The sequence below is a fragment of the Plecotus auritus genome (genome assembly GCF_963455305.1).
Source record: "Plecotus auritus genome assembly, chromosome: 13".
NCBI classification, from domain to species: Eukaryota; Metazoa; Chordata; class Mammalia; order Chiroptera; family Vespertilionidae; genus Plecotus; species Plecotus auritus.
Window position 1 is genome coordinate 13,752,979 of NC_137779.1, and position 17,399 is coordinate 13,770,377.

Genomic DNA, 17,399 nt, shown 5'->3' on the forward strand with positions numbered 1-17,399 from the left:
ATGACCTGCTAGGCTCATTTCTTAAATATCTTTTCTACTCATACCAATGTCTCAAAGTAATTTTTGGACATGAAGAGGTTTGTGTTAATGTGACTGATGAAAAGTATTTTAATAATACTTTTTCTTCAATAGCAGAGAGAGAGAAAAGGAAAGATGAGTTGCTTGATATTGCGAAGTCAAAGCAAGAACGAACAAATGCAGAACTGCATAGTCTGAGACAGGTATGTCTCCAGTTACATTTCTTCCATTAGGTGGGAAATGTTTAAAAACGAACATCAAATTAGGAAATGTGTACATCTGCTGGTTTTGTTTATGGTGCTTTTGGAATCCCAGCTACATTAGCTGTATATCATATTTATTGTAGCAGATAGGGTCTTGTTTATAGTCACTAAAGGTTGGGAAACAAGTTAGACTAACAAATCTCAGTGCTAACACAGGAAAAAATTAAAAAGCACAAGTTTTTAATGTGTATCTCCAGTCACTATCTGATCTGTTTTAACATTTGAAAGTACCCAATTGTTGGCTCAATTTAGTTTTATTGTTACACTTTATATTGACTTATCACTATCTCCTGCAGATTTACGTAAAACAACAGAGTGATCTACAGTTTTTGAATTTCAATGTGGAAAATTCTCAGGAGTTAATACACATATATAACTCAAAGATGGAGGAATCAAAGGCCCTGGAGTGCAGGTAACCATAGGAAGAGGCTGTTAATGTAATCTTTTATTTTATTCCATCATTTAGTCACATTTTTAAGTACTTGCTGTGGGCCAGCATCTACTGCTATTCCCTATGTAGTAGGGAATAAATTTATGTGAGTTAATAATAAACTAGAGGCCCAGTGCACGAAATTCGTGCATGGCGGGGGTTGTCCCTCAGCCCAGCCTGCACCCTCTCCAATCTGGGACAGTCCAGGACTGCTGGCTCCCAACTGCTAGCCTGCTTGCCTTCCTGATTGCCCCTAACCACTTCTGCCTGCCAGCCTGATCACCCCCTAATCACTCCCCTGCCAGCCTGATTGATGCCTAACTGCTCCCCTTCCAGCCTGTTTGCCCCTAACTGCCCTCCCCTGCAGGCCTAGGTCCCCTCAACTGCCCTTCCCTGCAGGCCCAGTCACCCCCAACTTCCCTCCTTTGCCAGTCTGGTCACCCCTAACTTCCCTCCCCTGCAGGCTTGATCGCCCCCAACTGCCCTCCCTTGCAGGCCTGGTCCCTCCCAACTGCCCTCCCCTGCTGGCCTGATCCCTCCCAACTGCCATCCCCTGCTGGCCTGATCACCCACAACTGCCCTCCCTTGCAGGCCTGGTCCCTCCCACCTGCCCTCCCCTGCTGGCCATCTTATGGTGGCCATCTTGTGTCCACATGGGGGCAGCCATCTTTGACCACATGGGGACAGCCATCTTGTGTGTTGGAGTGATGGTCAATTTGCATATTACTCTTTTATTAGATAGGATAGAGGCCTGGTGCACGGGTGGGGGCCAGCTGGTTTGCCCTGAGGGGTGTCCTGGATCAGGGTGAGGGTTCCCTTGGGGCTTGGGGCGGCCTGGGCGAGGGCCCTTGTGGTGGTTTGCAGGGCGGCCACGCCCCCCGGTGACCCAAGTGGAGGCCCTGGTATCTGGGATTTACTTATCTTCTATAATTGAAACTTTGTAGCCTTGAGCAGAGCCAAGCTTCCTGCTTGCTCCGTGGCCGCAGCCATTTTTGTTGGGATTTATTTATCTTCTATAGTTGAAACTTTGTAGCCTTGAGTGGAGGCCTGTAGCTTGTGGGTGTAGCGGAGTGATGGTTAATTTGCATATTACTCTTTTATTAGATAGGATATTTTAATCCCAGGTTGTGGTGAGACCAGAGCTTAGAATTAATTTAGCCATTGGAGAAAAGAAATTCATTAAACATTATTTGTGTGTCTGTTGTGTAGAAGGCTTTGAGTTAAATAGAAACTATAAGGATGAGTCACTTGTTCATTCAGCACTCACAGTACTATAGGCATGGGACTAGGAATAAGGGCAAATAAAGATACATAGGACAGGGTACTGGCCCAAAAGAAGTCATGAAAAGAACGCTGTGCATAGCTGCTGTAGGAGCTTGGCGAGCTGAAGGCGAGCCTGCTCTTACCTCGATTTTCCTGTTTCCTTGTTAATAGATAAATGGGTCTTATTAGAATGTGGCTCAACTAATGAGGTTTGGGTGAACTATTGAAAATGACAGTATTGAGTGTATCTTATAACTTCCGTTTTTTGTGACGCCACCGTAGCAGAGACATGTGTTTATCTGACCTTGAAAATTACCACCCAAAAGTCGATATTAAGAAGGAAAAATATCAGAAGTCACTGGTTAAGGACCAGAAATTTGAGACCATGTTTGTTCAGCAAAATAGGTCAGACAAGAGCTCTTGTGATGTATGCAAAGAGAAGAAGCTACAGGTTAATACTTCATTTGGGGAAAAAAGTGTAATTGCTGTTTCATCTCTGTTTGCAAAAGACTTAATGGAGAAACAAAAGTCTTGGTCTCTGGGAGGAAAACTCCAGTTTGAACCCGAAAACAAAAGTACACTGTGCAAGAGCCACGCAAAATCTCCCAAAGGTAATGATGGTCTTGGGATTCAGATGGAAGAGAAACAGCCCTCAGAAACATCGGCTTCATCTGATGAGAAGCCCTGGCATGATGTCAGTGTTTACCTGGGCCTGGCCGACTGCTCTGGTTCAAAACGGCCCGAGAAGCTGGAGGTGGAATGCCAAGACCCCCTGGACAGATCGGGATTCTCGTGTTGCCAAAAAAGGGAAGCCTGTCTGGGTGAGAACGACACATGTGAGTTCAGGTGCTGCCACCCGAGTAACTTCATCGTCGAGGCCCCAGGCCAGATGTCCGACATGGAGTGGATGAACATTTTCAAGCCTTCTAAACTGCAGAGAATTGTTCGCCACAAGTCTGTGTGCACTTGTGCAGAAAGTGCCAGTGGAACAAAATACAACTCCACGAGGTTAGTGAGGTTTCATGTTCGTAACAGCCAGGGAGCCCCGGGCAGTGCAGGCAGTGCAGAGCCACCTCATGTTTGCAGATGAGTAGTATTTGAGGCAGCTTGTTTCCTCTGCATTGCAGCAGAGGCTGTTGAGTTATTTTTTGTTTTGTTTTGTTTAAAAATACATTTTATTTTATTTTTTTTTAATTTCTTTATTGATTAAGGTATTACATATTTGTCCTTATTCCCCCATTACCCCCACCTCCCATTCATGCCCCCACCCCCCTGTTGTCTGTGTCCATTGATTAGGCTTACATGCATGCATATAAGTCCTTTGGTTGATCTCTCCCTCTTACCCTCCCCTACCTTCCCTGAGGTTTGACGTTCTGATTGATGTTTCTCTGACTCTGGATCTATTTTTGTTCATCAGTTTATGTTGTTCATTATATTCCACAAATGAGTGAGATCATGTGATATTTATCTTTCTCTGACTGGCTTATTTCACTTAGCATAATGCTCTCCATCTCCATCCATGTTGTTGCAAATGGTAAGAACTCCTTTTTTACCGCAGCGTAGTATTCCATTGTGTAGATGTACCACAGTTTTTTAATCCACTCATCTGCTGATGGGCACTTAGGCTGTTTTCAAATCTTAGCTATGGTGAATTGTGCTGCTATGAACATAGGGGTGCATATATCCTTTCTGATTGGTGTTTCTAGTTTCTTGGGATATATTCCTAGAAGTGGGATCACTGGGTCAAATGGGAGTTCCATATTCAGTTTTTTGAGGAAACTCCATACTGTTCTCCACAGTGGCTGCACCAGTCTGCATTCCCACCAGCAGTGCACGAGGGTTCCTTTTTCTCCGCATCCTCGCCAGCACTTGTTGTTTGTTGATTTGTTGATGATAGCCATTCTGACAGGTGTGAGATGGTACTACATTGTTGTTTTGATTTGCATCTCTCTGATGATTAGTGACTTTGAGCAGGTTTTCATATGTCTCTTGGCCTTCCTTCTGTCTTCTTTCGAAAAGTGTCTATTTAGATCAGTTGCCCATTTTTTTATTGGGTTGTTTATCTTCTTTTTGTTAAGCTGCATGAGTTCCCTGTAAATGTTGGAGATTAAACCCTTATCTTTGATATCATTGGCAAATATGTTCTCCCATGCAGTGGGCTTTCTTGTTGTTTTACTGATGGTCTCCTTTGCTGTGCAAAAGCTTTTTATTTTGATGTGGTCCCATTTGTTAATTTTCTCTCTAGCTTCCATTGCCCTAGGAGCAGTATCAGTGAAGAAATTGCTTCGGCAGATGTCCGAGATTTTGCTGCCTGTGGATTCCTCTAGTATTTTTATGGTTTCTTGTCATATGTTTAAGTCCTTGATCCATTCTGAGTTTATTTTTGTGTATGGTGTAAGTTGGTGGTCTAGTTTCATTTTTTTGCATGTATCTGTCCAATTTTCCCAACACCATTTATTGAAGAGACTGTCTTGACTCCATTGTATGTTCATGCCTCCTTTGTCGAATATTAATTGAGTGTAGTGATTTGGGTCGATTTCTGGGTTCTCTATTCTATTCCATTGATCTATATGTCTGTTCTTGTGCCAGTACCAGGCAGTTTTGAGAACAGTGGCTTTGTAATACAGCTTGAAATCTGGTATTGAGATCCCACTTATTTTGTTCTTCTTTCTCAGGATTGCTGTGGCTATTCGGGGTCTGTTTTTATTCCAGGTGAATTTTTGGAGAGTTCTTTCTAGGTCTGTGAAATATGCCGTTGGTATTTTAATGGGGAGTGCATTGAATCTATAGATTGCTTTGGGTAGTATGGACATTTTAATGATGTTGATTCTCCCAATCCATGAACATAGTATGTTCTTCCATCTGTTTATGTCTTCCTCTATCTCTTTTTTCAGTGTCCTGTAGTTTTCTGCGTATAGGTCTTTTACCTCCTTAGTTAAGTTTATTCCTAGGTATCTTAATTTTTTTGATGCGATAGTAAATGGGATTGATTTTTTAGTCTCTCTTTCTGTAAGTTCACTATTGGTGTATAGAAATGCCATAGATTTCTTGGCGTTAATTTTGTATCTTGCTACATTGCCGAATTCATTTATTAAGTCTATTAGTTTTTTGATGTAGTCTTTCAGGTTTTTTATGTACAATATCATGTCATCTGCAAATAAGGACAGCTTTACTTCTTCTTTTCCAATTTGGATCCCTTTTATTTCTTCTTCTCGTCTAGTTGCAATGGCTAATACTTCCAGTACTATGTCGAACAGGAGTGGTGAGAGTGGGCATCCCTGTCTTGTTCCTATTCTTAGGGGAAATGGTTTTAGTTTTTACCCATTGAGTATGATGTTAGCTGTGGGTTTATCATATATAGCTTTTATTATGTTGAGGTATGATCCTTCTATTCCCACCTTGTTGAGAGTTTTTATCAAGAAAGGGTGTTGGATTTTGTCAAATGCTTTTTCTGCATCAATTGATATGACTATGTGATTTTTGTCTCTCAATTTGTGTATGTGATATATCATGTTTATTGATTTGCAGATATTGTACCATCCTTGCATTCCTGGGATAAATCCTGCTTGGTCATGGTGTATGATCTTTCTGATGTACTGCTGGATCCGATTTGCTAGAATTTTGTTGAGAATTTTGGCATCTCTGTTCATGAGGGATATTGGCCTGTAATTCTCTTTCATTGTGTTGTCTTTATCTGGTTTTGGTATTAGGGTGATGCTGGCTTCATAGAGGGAGCTTGGAAGTGTTCCTTCCTCTTGAATTTTCTGGAATAGTCTGAGGAGGATCGGTTTTAGTTCTTCCTTGAATGTTTGGTAAAACTCCCCTGTGAAGCCATCTGGCCCCGGGCTTTTGTTTGCTGGAAGCTTTTTGATGACTGCTTCAATTTCTTCCATAGTTATTGGCCTATTGAGATGTTTAGATTCTTCCTGATTGAGTTTTGGAAGGTTATATTTTTCTAGGAATATGTCCATTTCCTCCAGGTTGTCCAGTTTGTTGGAATAGAGTTGTTCATAGTATTTTTTAACAATCCTTTGTATTTCTGTGGGGTCTGTTGTTATTTCACCTCTTTCATTTCTGATTTTGTTTATTTGAGTCCTCTCTCTTTGCTTCTTGGTGAGCCTGGCTAGAGGTTCATCAATCTTGTTTATCCTCTCAAAGAACCAGCTCTTGGTTTTGTTGATCTTTTGTATTGTTTTTTTGGTCTCAATGTCGTTTATCTCCGCTCTGATCTTTATTATTTCTTTCCTTCTGCTTACAGTGGGCTTTTCTTGTTGCTCTCTTTCTAACTCTTTGAGTTGTAGGGTTAGGTAATTTATTACCATTGTTTCTTGTTTTTTGCAGTAGACTTGTAGAGCTATGAACTTCCCTCCCAAGACTGCTTTCGCTGTGTCCCATAGATTTTGGATTGTTGTGTTTTCATTGTCATTTGTTGCCATGATGTTTTTTATTTCTTCCTTGATCTCTCTGGTAACCCAGTCATTGTTTAATAGCATGCTGTTTAGTCTCCATGTGTTTGATTTTTTTTGGATTGTTTTTATTGTAGTTGATTTCTAGTTTTATGCCACTGTGATCTGAGAAGATGCTTGATATGATTTCTATCTTCTTGAATTTGAAGAGACTTTGCCTATGACCCAACATATGGTCTATCTTTGAAAATGACCCATGTGCACTTGAGCAGAATGTATATTCTGTGGCTTTGGGGTGAAATGTTCTGAAGATGTCAATTAATTCCATCTGGTCTAGTGAGTCATTTAGGATTGATGTTTCTTTGCTGATTTTTTGTTTAGAGGATTTGTCCAATGGTGATAGTGGGGTATTAAAGTCTACTATGATTGTATTGCTGTCAATCTCTCCTATGATATCCTCCATGAGTTTTTTTATGTATTTGGGTGCTCCTGTATTGGGTGCGTATATGTTTACCAGAGTTATTTCTTCTTGTTGGATTGCTCCCTTTAGTATTATGAAGTGGCCTTCCTTATCTCTTGTTATGTCCTTCACTTTGAGATCTAATTTGTCAGATATAAGTATTGCTACCCCAGCTTTTTTTTCATTTCCATTCGCCTGAAAAACATTTTTCCATCCCTTCACCCTCAGTCTTTGTGCGTCTTTTTTTCTGAGGTGGGTTTCTTGTAGACAGCAGATATATGGGTCATGTTTTCTTATCCAATCCATTACCCTATATCTTTTGATTGGGGCATTTAATCCATTTACATTTAAAGTTATTATTGGTAGGTACTTATTTGTCGCCATTTTTATTCCTTACCCCTGTGTTCCTTCTTCGCTTCCTATTTCTTGTTTTTACAGCAGACCCTTTAGCATTTCTTGCATTGCTGGTTTGGTGGTAATAAATTCCCTTAGTCCTTTTTTGTCTGTGAAGCTCCTGATTTCACCTTCAATTTTGATTGATAGCCTTGCTGGGTACAGTATTCTTGGATTCAGACCCTTCCTTTGCATGACTTTGTATATTTCATTCCATTCCCTTCTGGCCTGATAAGTTTCTGTTGAGAAATCAGTTGCTAGTCTGATGGGGGTTCCTTTGTAGGTAACTTTCTGTCTTTCTCTGGCCGCTTTTAAGATTCTTACTTTGTCGTTGGTGTTTGCCAATTTAATTATAATGTACCTTGGCGTCGGTCTTTTGCGGTTCATTTTGCTTGGGACTCTGTGAGCTTCTTGGATTCGTGTGGGGTTTTTCTTCCCTATATCAGGGAAGCTTTCTGTCATTATTTCTTTAAACAGGTTTTCTATTCCTTGCTCAGTTTTCTCTCCTTCTGGAACCCCTATTATGTGGATGTTGTTTTGTTTCATGTTGTCCCAAAGTTCCCTTTGGCTCTCCTCCTGCTTTTTAATTTTTTTTTTCTAGAAGCTGCTCTACTTGGGTATTTTTTCTTACCTTGTCTTCTAGCTCACTGATGCAGTCCTATGCTTCTTCTAGTCTACTCTTGATGCTTTCTATTGCGTTCTTTACAGCAGCGATGTCATTTTTCATTTCTTCTTGGTTCTTCTTCATTTCCTCTTGGTTCTTACTCATATTGTTGAATTTGTCTTCCATTCTTTTCAGCCACCTTATGACCATTTCTCTGCATTCTTTCTCTGGCAGGTTGCTTGCCTCCATTTTGTTTACTTTCTTTTCTGGTGATGCCTGCTTTTCTTTCATATGCGGCCTGTTTCTTTGTCTCCCCATGGTCTCTCTTCTCCGGGTGTCTGGTTATGTAGTTCTCTCTCTCCTTATCCCAGGCGAAATCTGACCTTTCTGTGGTGGAGTGTAGAGCTCCTCTGAATCCACGTGTTTACGCCAATTGGGGACAAGTGCTCTGGGGTTCGCAGCTGTTCGGTGGGTGCCGCAGTTGTAGATTTTCAGGCTTCCGATAACATTCACTTTCCACTTCAAGATGGCGCGGTCTCTGCATCTGAGCTGGTGGCTCTGGGCGGGAACCCAGCAGCAGTGAGGGCTGCCCAGTCAAGGGACCCCCATCCAGCAGTCCCCCACCTTCTCCTGGAGTATAGCTGTCCCTTAACTCTCCAACAGACACTCCCCGTGCGACCCTCAGCTGTTCTTTCTATCTGCTCCGGGACAAGGCTCGGGACACGTCTGTCTATTCCGCCGCCATTTTTTTTCTCTGGTTGTTGAGTTTTTGATTTTGTGGAGACTGAACTAAAGTCCAGTGAAAAGCCTGCACCTAGCACAGCCTTTGAGGTAAAGGTTTTGGTTAAAAACCAAGCCGATTGTCGTGAGTTGGGCAGATGTGGTTTTTTAAAAATATATTTTTATTGATTTCAGGGAGGAAGGGAGAGGGAGAGAGAGCTAGAAACATCAATGATGAGAGAGAATCATTGATCGGCTGCCTCCTGCACGCCCCACACTGGGGATCGAACCTGCAACCAGGGCATGTGCCCTGGCCAGAAACGAGCTGTGACCTGCTGCTTCATGGGTCCATGCTCAACCCTGAGCCACGCTGGGTGGGTGGGGAGATATGTTTTATTTAATAACAAAGAGGTGAATCACTTTATGCTGCTCTGGGAGGGTTTGGCTGGATAAGCTGTGTCTCTGTGTCCAGACCAAATGCATTGCCTGGAGCCCAGGTAACATCCTTCTCTAGGGGGCCCCCCCCCCCACATACACACTTACATACCCAACTGCTCCTGCCTTTGTGCTCACTGTACATTTTTCAAACTTTCTTACTCTTTTTTTTTTTAATATATTTTATTGATTTTTTACAGAGAGGAAGGAAGAGTGATAGTCAGAAACATTGATGAGAGAGAAACATCGATCAGCTGCCTCCTGCACACTTCCTACTGGGGATGTGCCCGCAACCAAGTTACATGCCCTTGACCGGAATCGAACCTGGGACCTTTCAGTCCACAGGCTGACGCTCTATCCACTGAGCCAAACCGGTTTTGGCCTTTCTTACTCTTTAAAATCATGCAAGAGAAAGAATACCTATATGTAACAGGCTGGTAAAGTTATGAGAAGAAAAATGGGTTAGTTATTAGCACAAGCTGCATATGCGTTATTAGCTGATATGCATTACTCAGGCTCATCATGTTGTCAGGATGGCTGAATTTTTTGGTTAAGTGGCGCTACAATAATGTCAGCTATTTTCAAATAAAACCTACCTGATAAGCCTTCAATTACAGAAAAGACAGAGTTTCTATATCGAGGGCCTTTGACTTTCATGGACTTTATGACTGAATTTTGTGTCTAGAAATTACATTATTTGGGTTGTCCTTCGGCTCTTTTAGAAGCCTGAGTCATTGAAAAAGCATGTGCATAGGTATTCCATCAGTTGCAAAATTTTAAAAAATTGGTTGTCATACTAAGAGCTATGTGTTCATACTTGTTTTTTGTTGTTAATCCTCACCCGAGGATATTTTTCCATTGATTCTTAGAGAGAGTGGAAAGGAGAGGGAGAGACAGAGAGAAACATCCATGTAAGAGAGATACATCGTTTGGGTTGGTTGCCTCCAGTATATGCCCTGACCAGGGCCAGGAATCTAGCCTGCAACCAAGCACGTGCCCTTGACTGGAATCGAACCCAGGACCTTTCAGTCTGCAGGCTGATGCTCTATCCACTGAGCCAGACCGGCCAGGGCCATACTTGGTTTTTAAAGGTCTTCTTTAGATAATTGTATCTATGGGTAGGGCACCACTACAAACTTCACTACCCAACAAGAACACCCATATGTTAAGGGAAAAGCAGTGTCAGATGGTTTTAAGAGCAAAGTGGAAATATATTAAGTTTAACGTATGTAGGAAAATTAAAATTTAAATCTGGAGTTTTCTTTAGAGACCATTTTGACCTCCGTGGCATGAAATAATCAGGAGTGACTCCTTGTTTGGCCAGCAGAGGCACATGCCGGGCATCGCATGACAAGTACGAGATGAAGTAGAAAAGATAATTCTATTTGCCTACTTTTCCTTAGATTGTGAGAACTTGTGACCCACTTTATTATCTGAGTGCTCACATCTGTACACCATTCCATTTGGCAACTAGAGGTTACCTGTGGAGGGAGAAGCCAGGGCAGCCTGCTCTCACCTAGTTACAGGTTACGTGGCGGAGGAGGGGCCATTGCCTTCCATCTGAGCCACGGCCGCTTTCGTTATCAACTCTAATAACATACCCAGAAGCTTAGCTGCATGTGTCTGTTCTCTGATTTGGAGAAACTGTAGAATTAATGAGCCACAGCAATGCCATTCTACTTTCACAAAAGTACCTTTATATACCATCGACAGAAATCGGTCTCACAAACCAAAAAACTAAAATTTTCAGAAATTATACTCTGTTAATTCCCCCCCCCCCCTTTTTGGTTCATCCTGTCTCAGAACCTTCTTTTCTTTTTTTGGCTGGGGGAGGAGAGAAATTCTTTATTCTATAGTTACCCTTTAACTAAGAATCTTGTTTTAATTCTTATTGCAAAGGCTATGCATTAATTTATAATATTTTTCTCAAACGGTCTATTCAGATCTATAGTGTTCTACTTACAACTTCATTAAAAAAGAGAAACAACTTTTTTTTTGTCCTGTCGACATACTTTTAAGCGTAAGAGTATTGGTGATACATGTTTGCTACCGTTTCAAGATGTCTGTTTCTGTTTGGTTTCTTATTCGCAGTGAGCTCATTGCCATCCAGCATTCCCACTGTGTGGGTGCTGCCATAAGAGAGGAGACAGAGTCCCCTTCTGAGAAAAGGAATTCACCTAGGATTTTGTTTGGGAGCAAAGATGCGGCGCTGCCCAGTGAAAAGGTTTGTGTTTCACTTAGAAAAGCCCAGCGTATTCCTGCAAGCTTCTTCTCATCGACTGTAATTCTTCAGCAGCACTGTTGTGAACCTGCTTAATGTTGGCCCTGCCTCAGGTTTACTGAAGTTATGGACTTTATGTATAAATATCCTACAGATCAGCTTTAGGCAAGATGTCCCTTAGGCTCTCCAAGTTGAGATTGACATATCACTTTTAATTAATCATTATTTTAAACACACAAAAAATGAAGACTATGACATGCAAAGAGATGAAGTGTTACAGATAAGGTGTAAATCCCACATTCTCCACGCCCCCCACCAGCTAACACCTATTCTGAAGTTGCTTCCATGTTTGTTTTTATACTTTATTATAGAACTAGAGGCCCGGTGCATGAAATTCGTGCATGGGGGGTGTGTGTGTCCCTCAGCCCAGCCAGCACCCTCTCCAATCTGGGACCCCTTGAGGGATGTCTAAAACGGGCTGTCGGACATCCCTCTCACAATCCAGGACTGCTGGCTCCCAACTGCTTGCCTGCCTCTGCCTGATTGCCCCTAACCACTTCTGCCTGCCAGCCTGATCACCCCCTAACCACTCCACTGCCAGCCTGATCAACACCTAACTGCTCCCTGGCTGACCTGATTGCCCCTAACTGCCCTCCCCTGCTGACCTGGTCACCTCTAACTGCCCTCTCCTGCCAGTCTGGTCGCCCCTAACTGTCCTCCCCTGCAGGCCTGGTCCCCCCCAACTGCCCTCCCCTGCAGGCCTGGTCCCCCCACACTGCTCTCCCCTGCAGGCCTGGTCCCCCCCCAACTGCCCTCCCCTGCAGGCTTGGTCCCCCACAACTGTCCTCCACTGCAGGCCTGGTCCCCCCCAACTGCCCTCCATTGCAGGCCTGATCCCCCCCACCCCCCAAACTGCCCTCCCCTGCAGGCCTGGTGCCCCCACAACTGCTCTCCCCTGCAGGCCTGGTTCCCCCCAACTACCCTCCCCTGCTGGCCTGGGTCCCCTCCCAACTGTCCTCCTCGGCCGGCCCAGTCACCCCTAACTGCCCTCCCTGCTTGCCTGATCGCCCACAACTGCCCTCCCCTGCAGGCCTGGTCCCCCACAACTGCCCTCCCCTGCAGGCCTGGTCCCCCACAACTGCCCTCCCCTGCAGGCCTGATCCCCCCAACTGCCCTCCTCTGCTGGCCTGGTCACCCACAACTGCCCACAACTGCCCTCCCCTGCCAGCCATCTTGTGTCCACATGGGAGCAGCCATCTTTGGCCACATGGGGGCGGCCATCTTGTGTATTGGAGTGATGGTCAATTTGCATATTACTCTTTTATTAGATAGGAAGGTATTTATGTAAAAGCATTGATACGTTTACTATGTAAAAGTATATGCTTAAACATCTAAATATGCTCCTTCATTTCATGGATGCTGACATTGTATTGTCTTCCCAGGACGATTTTTCCCCCACCAGCAAGCTTCAGCGTTTGCTGGCAGAATCTCGCCAGATGGTCACGGACCTGGAGTTGAGCACTCTGCTCCCCATCAGCTCTGAGAATGCCGACAGCGCTGCCAGGAAGGTACGTGCTTCCTCTTCTCTTGGCCCCACGTGTGGTGCCTGAGCGCTCCACTGCGTCCTGCACCCGCGTCGCTGGCCGGGCGGTGAGCAAGTTTCTTTGTGTCTCAGAGGGAGGGGCAGCACGCTGGTTTGGAGGAAGAAAATGTCATACTCTAATGTCACTGCACCCAAACTTCCTCTTTCTAATTACTTGGGGATTTAAAAAACATACTTTATTATAGAAAATTTTAAGTACACACGGATGTAGAACGAATTCTGTAATCACAGACCTTCAGCAACCATCAACTTTCTGTCATTTTTGTTTTGTCTCCCCCGTCCATACACGTTTTCTCCTGGACATCGTATCATTTTACTTATAAATGTCTCATGTATCTCTAACACATAAGGACTTTCTAAAAGCAAGCATAACGGAAATACTGCAGTACATATGGCACTTCACCTTGAAAAAGACATGAAGTTCGAGTGTCCAAGAGGTTCCAGCTGCAGATTGATTGGGAAATGGGAGAAGAAGGGGTATCAGATGTGGAGGGGTAGCAGCAGATGTGGGTGGGTGGGTGTGGCTGCTGGTGTGTGTGTGTGTGTGTATTCCTCCATGGCATGGCTCAATCCAGCTGGGTACATTTCACCTAGTGTTTCTTGTGGGCAAAAATCACATGTGAACAAATGCAAACTTCACACTGGGCTCAGATTTGTTCCCCGATATACCAGATGTGTTGGAGCAAATTCATGTTTTCAAAGCAAGTGTCACAGCAGAACTGCTGTGTTTCAGTTTAATTGCTGACAGACTTTCTCATCCCCAGCCTCAGGCTCTTATCTCAGCCTCTTCTTTATTTTTATTTTATTATTTTTTTAATCCTCACCCAAAGATATTTTTCCATTGATTTTTAGAGAGAGTGGAAGAGAGAGGGAAAGACAGAGAAATATTGATGTGAGAGAAACACGTCGATTGGTTGCCTCCTGCATGCATCCTCACCAGGGCCCAGGCCAGGGAGGAGCCTGCAACTAAGTTACATGCCCTTGACCGGAATAGAACCCAGGACCCTTTGGCCCACAGGCTGAGGCTTTATGCACTGAGCCAAACCAGCTAGGGCTCAGCCTCTTCTTTAGGGCCTGATGTTGAATTCCTATCGGAGACATAATCAGTAGCTCCCTCACTTTTGACCTCATAGCGCAGGATGTGTATGTGTGTGGGTATGTCTCCATCAGAGCATGCGTCTCAGCACCTGGTCACCGACTCCATGGCTCCCTGCTCGTCCCAGAGCCCTTAGTGCCTCTCTTACTCAGGTGGCATCCCCAGGTATAGCACAGTGCCCATTACACAGGATGCTCAGGAAAGACTCTGATGGAATTTGTAGGAAAAGTGAAGGAAAGAGGCTAAACAGTGACCTCAGATATAGAGGAAAAATCACCGAAGCTGATGGAGGTTGGTGAAAACTTGGCTTAAGAAAATTTTTGGGCTAGAAAGACCCAGAAGAGATATCTAATCTCAACCTTTCATTTTACAGGTGAGGAAAGTGACTAAATCTCTTACTTAACATCCCACAGCTAGAATCAGATAATCATTTAGTTGGGAAGAATATTGGCTCTGGATGTAATGTGTGTTCCAGTGGATTAAGTGATTCTGGGGATGTTGGGAAAACAACGAGCAAAAACCAACTTGGCAGTGAACTTTACAGACTCCTCCCCTCTGGTCTTTTTTTTTTTTTTTTTTCTTGGAGAGAGAGAGAGAGAGAAATGGATTTGTTGTTCCACTTATTTTTGCATTCATTGGTTGATTCTTATAAGTGCCCTGACTGGGAATTGAACCCGCATCCTTGGTGTATCGCAATGACACTCTAACCGCCAACTGAGCTACCCAGCCAGGGCCCGTCTGGTCCTGTTTTGCAATAGGGAAGCAGGGAGCGTTCTGAGCAGCCTGTCTGCTTCTCCAGGTTTTGCCATCTGCTGCTAGAGACAAAGGTCTCACTTCGAAGCCTGTCTCTGAGGCAGGCACTCTCATCGTTGCTGGGGGAGCACAGAGTGATTTCATCCTTCAGGCAGGGACCTGGCTCTGTTTCCTAAAAGTCGCAGGAGAACTTCTTTGGGGAGCTCCTCCTACAGACACACCTGCATGTGTGGCAAGTAATCTTTCACAGCAGGATTGCTTTATAACAGCAGAGGTTAGGAGATAGCCCAGGTGTCCACTCGCAGGAACATTGCCGTGAAACAGACGGGGAAGATCTGGGTGTGGAAATATTTCCAGGGTGTATTTTTAAGTGAAAAGAAGCAAGATACTGAAAGGTTCATATGGTATTCACCATGTTTACAAAAGGGGATGGGAATAAGCATATACATGATTTTTCAAACCACATCAATGTATTAACTATTGAAAAAATATATCAGTAACTTTAAAAAAAGAGAAAAAAGGAAAGAATAGAACACAGCACAGCTGATTCCGTCCCCTTCGCCCACAGCAGCTTCCTAGGAGCTTGAGGTGTGGGGGTGGGGAGGGACTTGGCCTGAGGCTGGACTTGGAGTTTTGACTGGTACAGCGGACTGGATGTCCTCATTACTAGTTAGAGACTATCGGTATCATCACTTTTTGTGTGGAAGGCTGCTAAAGCCTATGGATCCCTTTTAGAATCGTGTTTTCACGTGAATAAAGTAAAATTCATCAGATTGTAAGATACATAGGATGGCTGAGTGGAGAGACGGCAGCGTGGGTCGTCTGGAAGCACCGAGGGCAAGGCTAAGGAGGCTCAAACATAGGCCCCTGGGGAGGAGGCAGCAGCTGAGAAGGGGGCTTACCCTACAAGCTGAAGTTCATCACCTGTGTCTACCTCTGTCTTCCCAGGTATCATCTTTCTCTTTCCTCCTTTTTTCTCTTTAAAAAAAAAATCCCCTCAAACACCTAACGATGCTGACTAAGTCCTCAGTAGGCAGGCAAATGAATGAGAACACTTAGGGTGGTTGATTCTTTTTGATGACCATTATCTTCATTAAGGGCTCACCATCGAGTCTATATGGAGGCTGACAAAGAGCCCTGGGTATCTTTGGGCATTAGCCAGAGTTCAGCCCCAACACGTGTGGTAAAGCAAACAGCATCCCTGGTCCACCATGAGACAAAGGGCCCCACACACGAACAGGAAATCAGTAGGTCCTTGTTGGATGGATGGATGCTCGTGGAATGAAATTCCTTCATTGCATTTCATTACTTCCCTGAGATCTTTACAAGGCACAACTGCTGTATTTGAATGTTGTCTTCTTAAGTATCTTCTAGTTTTTCTATCCTGGTTACTAATTTGGGAGTTGTTTTGTAGAACTTGGAAGCCTCAGAAGAGTCAGCTCAAAAAAACACCTCTCAGTAATTGAAGAAAACAAAAGTCCACTTCAATATTCAGTATTTGTGGGTAAGTCACCTTTGCTTATCTCACCTTCTATCTCAATGGAGATTTAATGAGTAACTTGGGAGCACTGATAAGGTGGAGTTAAGGCTTCACGTTTGTTTGACCTGCAATTCTTTCTCTTTGGTTTGACCTATTTATACATACCTTCTAAATTTAATCAGGGTAAAATGTCAATTACTTGTACAAGAAGTGGAGATAAAAAAAAGTTCTTGTTCTCAATACCTAGAATTTTAAATGCAAGGCAGTGACCACATAGAGCATTCAAAATCAGAATGTAAATGAACATCTCATCTGAATGTCTGGAACGAAGTCTTTTCATGGGGTTTCAAGTTGTCACACGCCGTTTCTGTAGAACCCAGTTTAGGTTAAAAGGTATTCATCATTTTAGTTGTTTTTGATGTAAGCATAAGAGCATTTAAAAAACCCTGTGAAAGTAGAAAGCTTTAGTAGTCCTCTCCCTTTCTTCCTTTCTCTTATCCCTCCTCTCTCTGCTGAGAAGTTTCCGTATTTGTAATATTTTGCATGACCTTATGTTGATGAAAATCAGGATACATTTAATTCTTTTTAAATATATTTTTATTGATTTCAGAGAGAAAGGGAGAGGGAGATAGAAACATCAATGATGAGAATCATTGATTGGCTGCCTCCTGCACGCCCCCTACTGGGGATCGAGTCCGAAACCCTGGCATGTGCCCTTGATCAGAATCAACCCAGGACCCTTCAGTCTGCGGGCCAACGCTCTGTCCAGTGAGCCAAACTGGCCAAGGCAGGATACATTTAATTTTTTAGAGACTGGGAGTTCCTAGCACACAATCCAGCATCATTGATTTTATTAACTCTGTATTTCCTTCCTACAGAAGCTGGTCTCTCATCTATGCGGAAGGTAGGAAGCAGACATCAATACCTAGTACTTAATCTTGAAAACAAAAAGAGGATTGTAATTCCCCCAGGAGCAGCGATTTCATACCAAAGGGGAGCAGAAACTGAAAGTCAATTTTTAAACACCTGTATTTGGTTTGTTTTCAAGTTAACCATTTGCATATGTCAAATATTTTTCACGTGTAAGAAATTAGACCTTATTCTCTATTGGAGATACACAAACTTGGGATTATGCTAAAAGAGAAAAGGACCTCCCTGCATTATAACCAGTAGCTCATTAGAAGTCAGCTCCAACTATATGAGAAACAGTATTCTCTTCTCGTGGTTTCAGCTCTGGACGTGGCTGTGTAAACA

General features: G+C 43.4%; 1 protein-coding gene across 1 annotated transcript in view; it reads left to right on the forward strand.

Moving 5' to 3' along the window:
* The window catches only part of CCDC62 (coiled-coil domain containing 62), a gene marked incomplete at its 5' end in the record, with an annotated part of 30,560 nt that extends 13,437 nt beyond the window's left edge, over nucleotides 1-17,123 (forward strand). Inside the window, 7 exons of the mRNA XM_080649704.1 lie at nucleotides 133-221; nucleotides 578-693; nucleotides 2,257-2,982; nucleotides 11,084-11,216; nucleotides 12,656-12,781; nucleotides 16,080-16,169; nucleotides 17,024-17,123. Coding sequence (XP_080505830.1) covers nucleotides 133-221; nucleotides 578-693; nucleotides 2,257-2,982; nucleotides 11,084-11,216; nucleotides 12,656-12,781; nucleotides 16,080-16,127 — 1,238 coding nt within the window. The 3' untranslated portion in view covers nucleotides 16,128-16,169; nucleotides 17,024-17,123. The remainder of the gene's footprint in view (nucleotides 1-132; nucleotides 222-577; nucleotides 694-2,256; nucleotides 2,983-11,083; nucleotides 11,217-12,655; nucleotides 12,782-16,079; nucleotides 16,170-17,023) is intronic.
* Nucleotides 17,124-17,399: the final 276 nt, after the last annotated feature.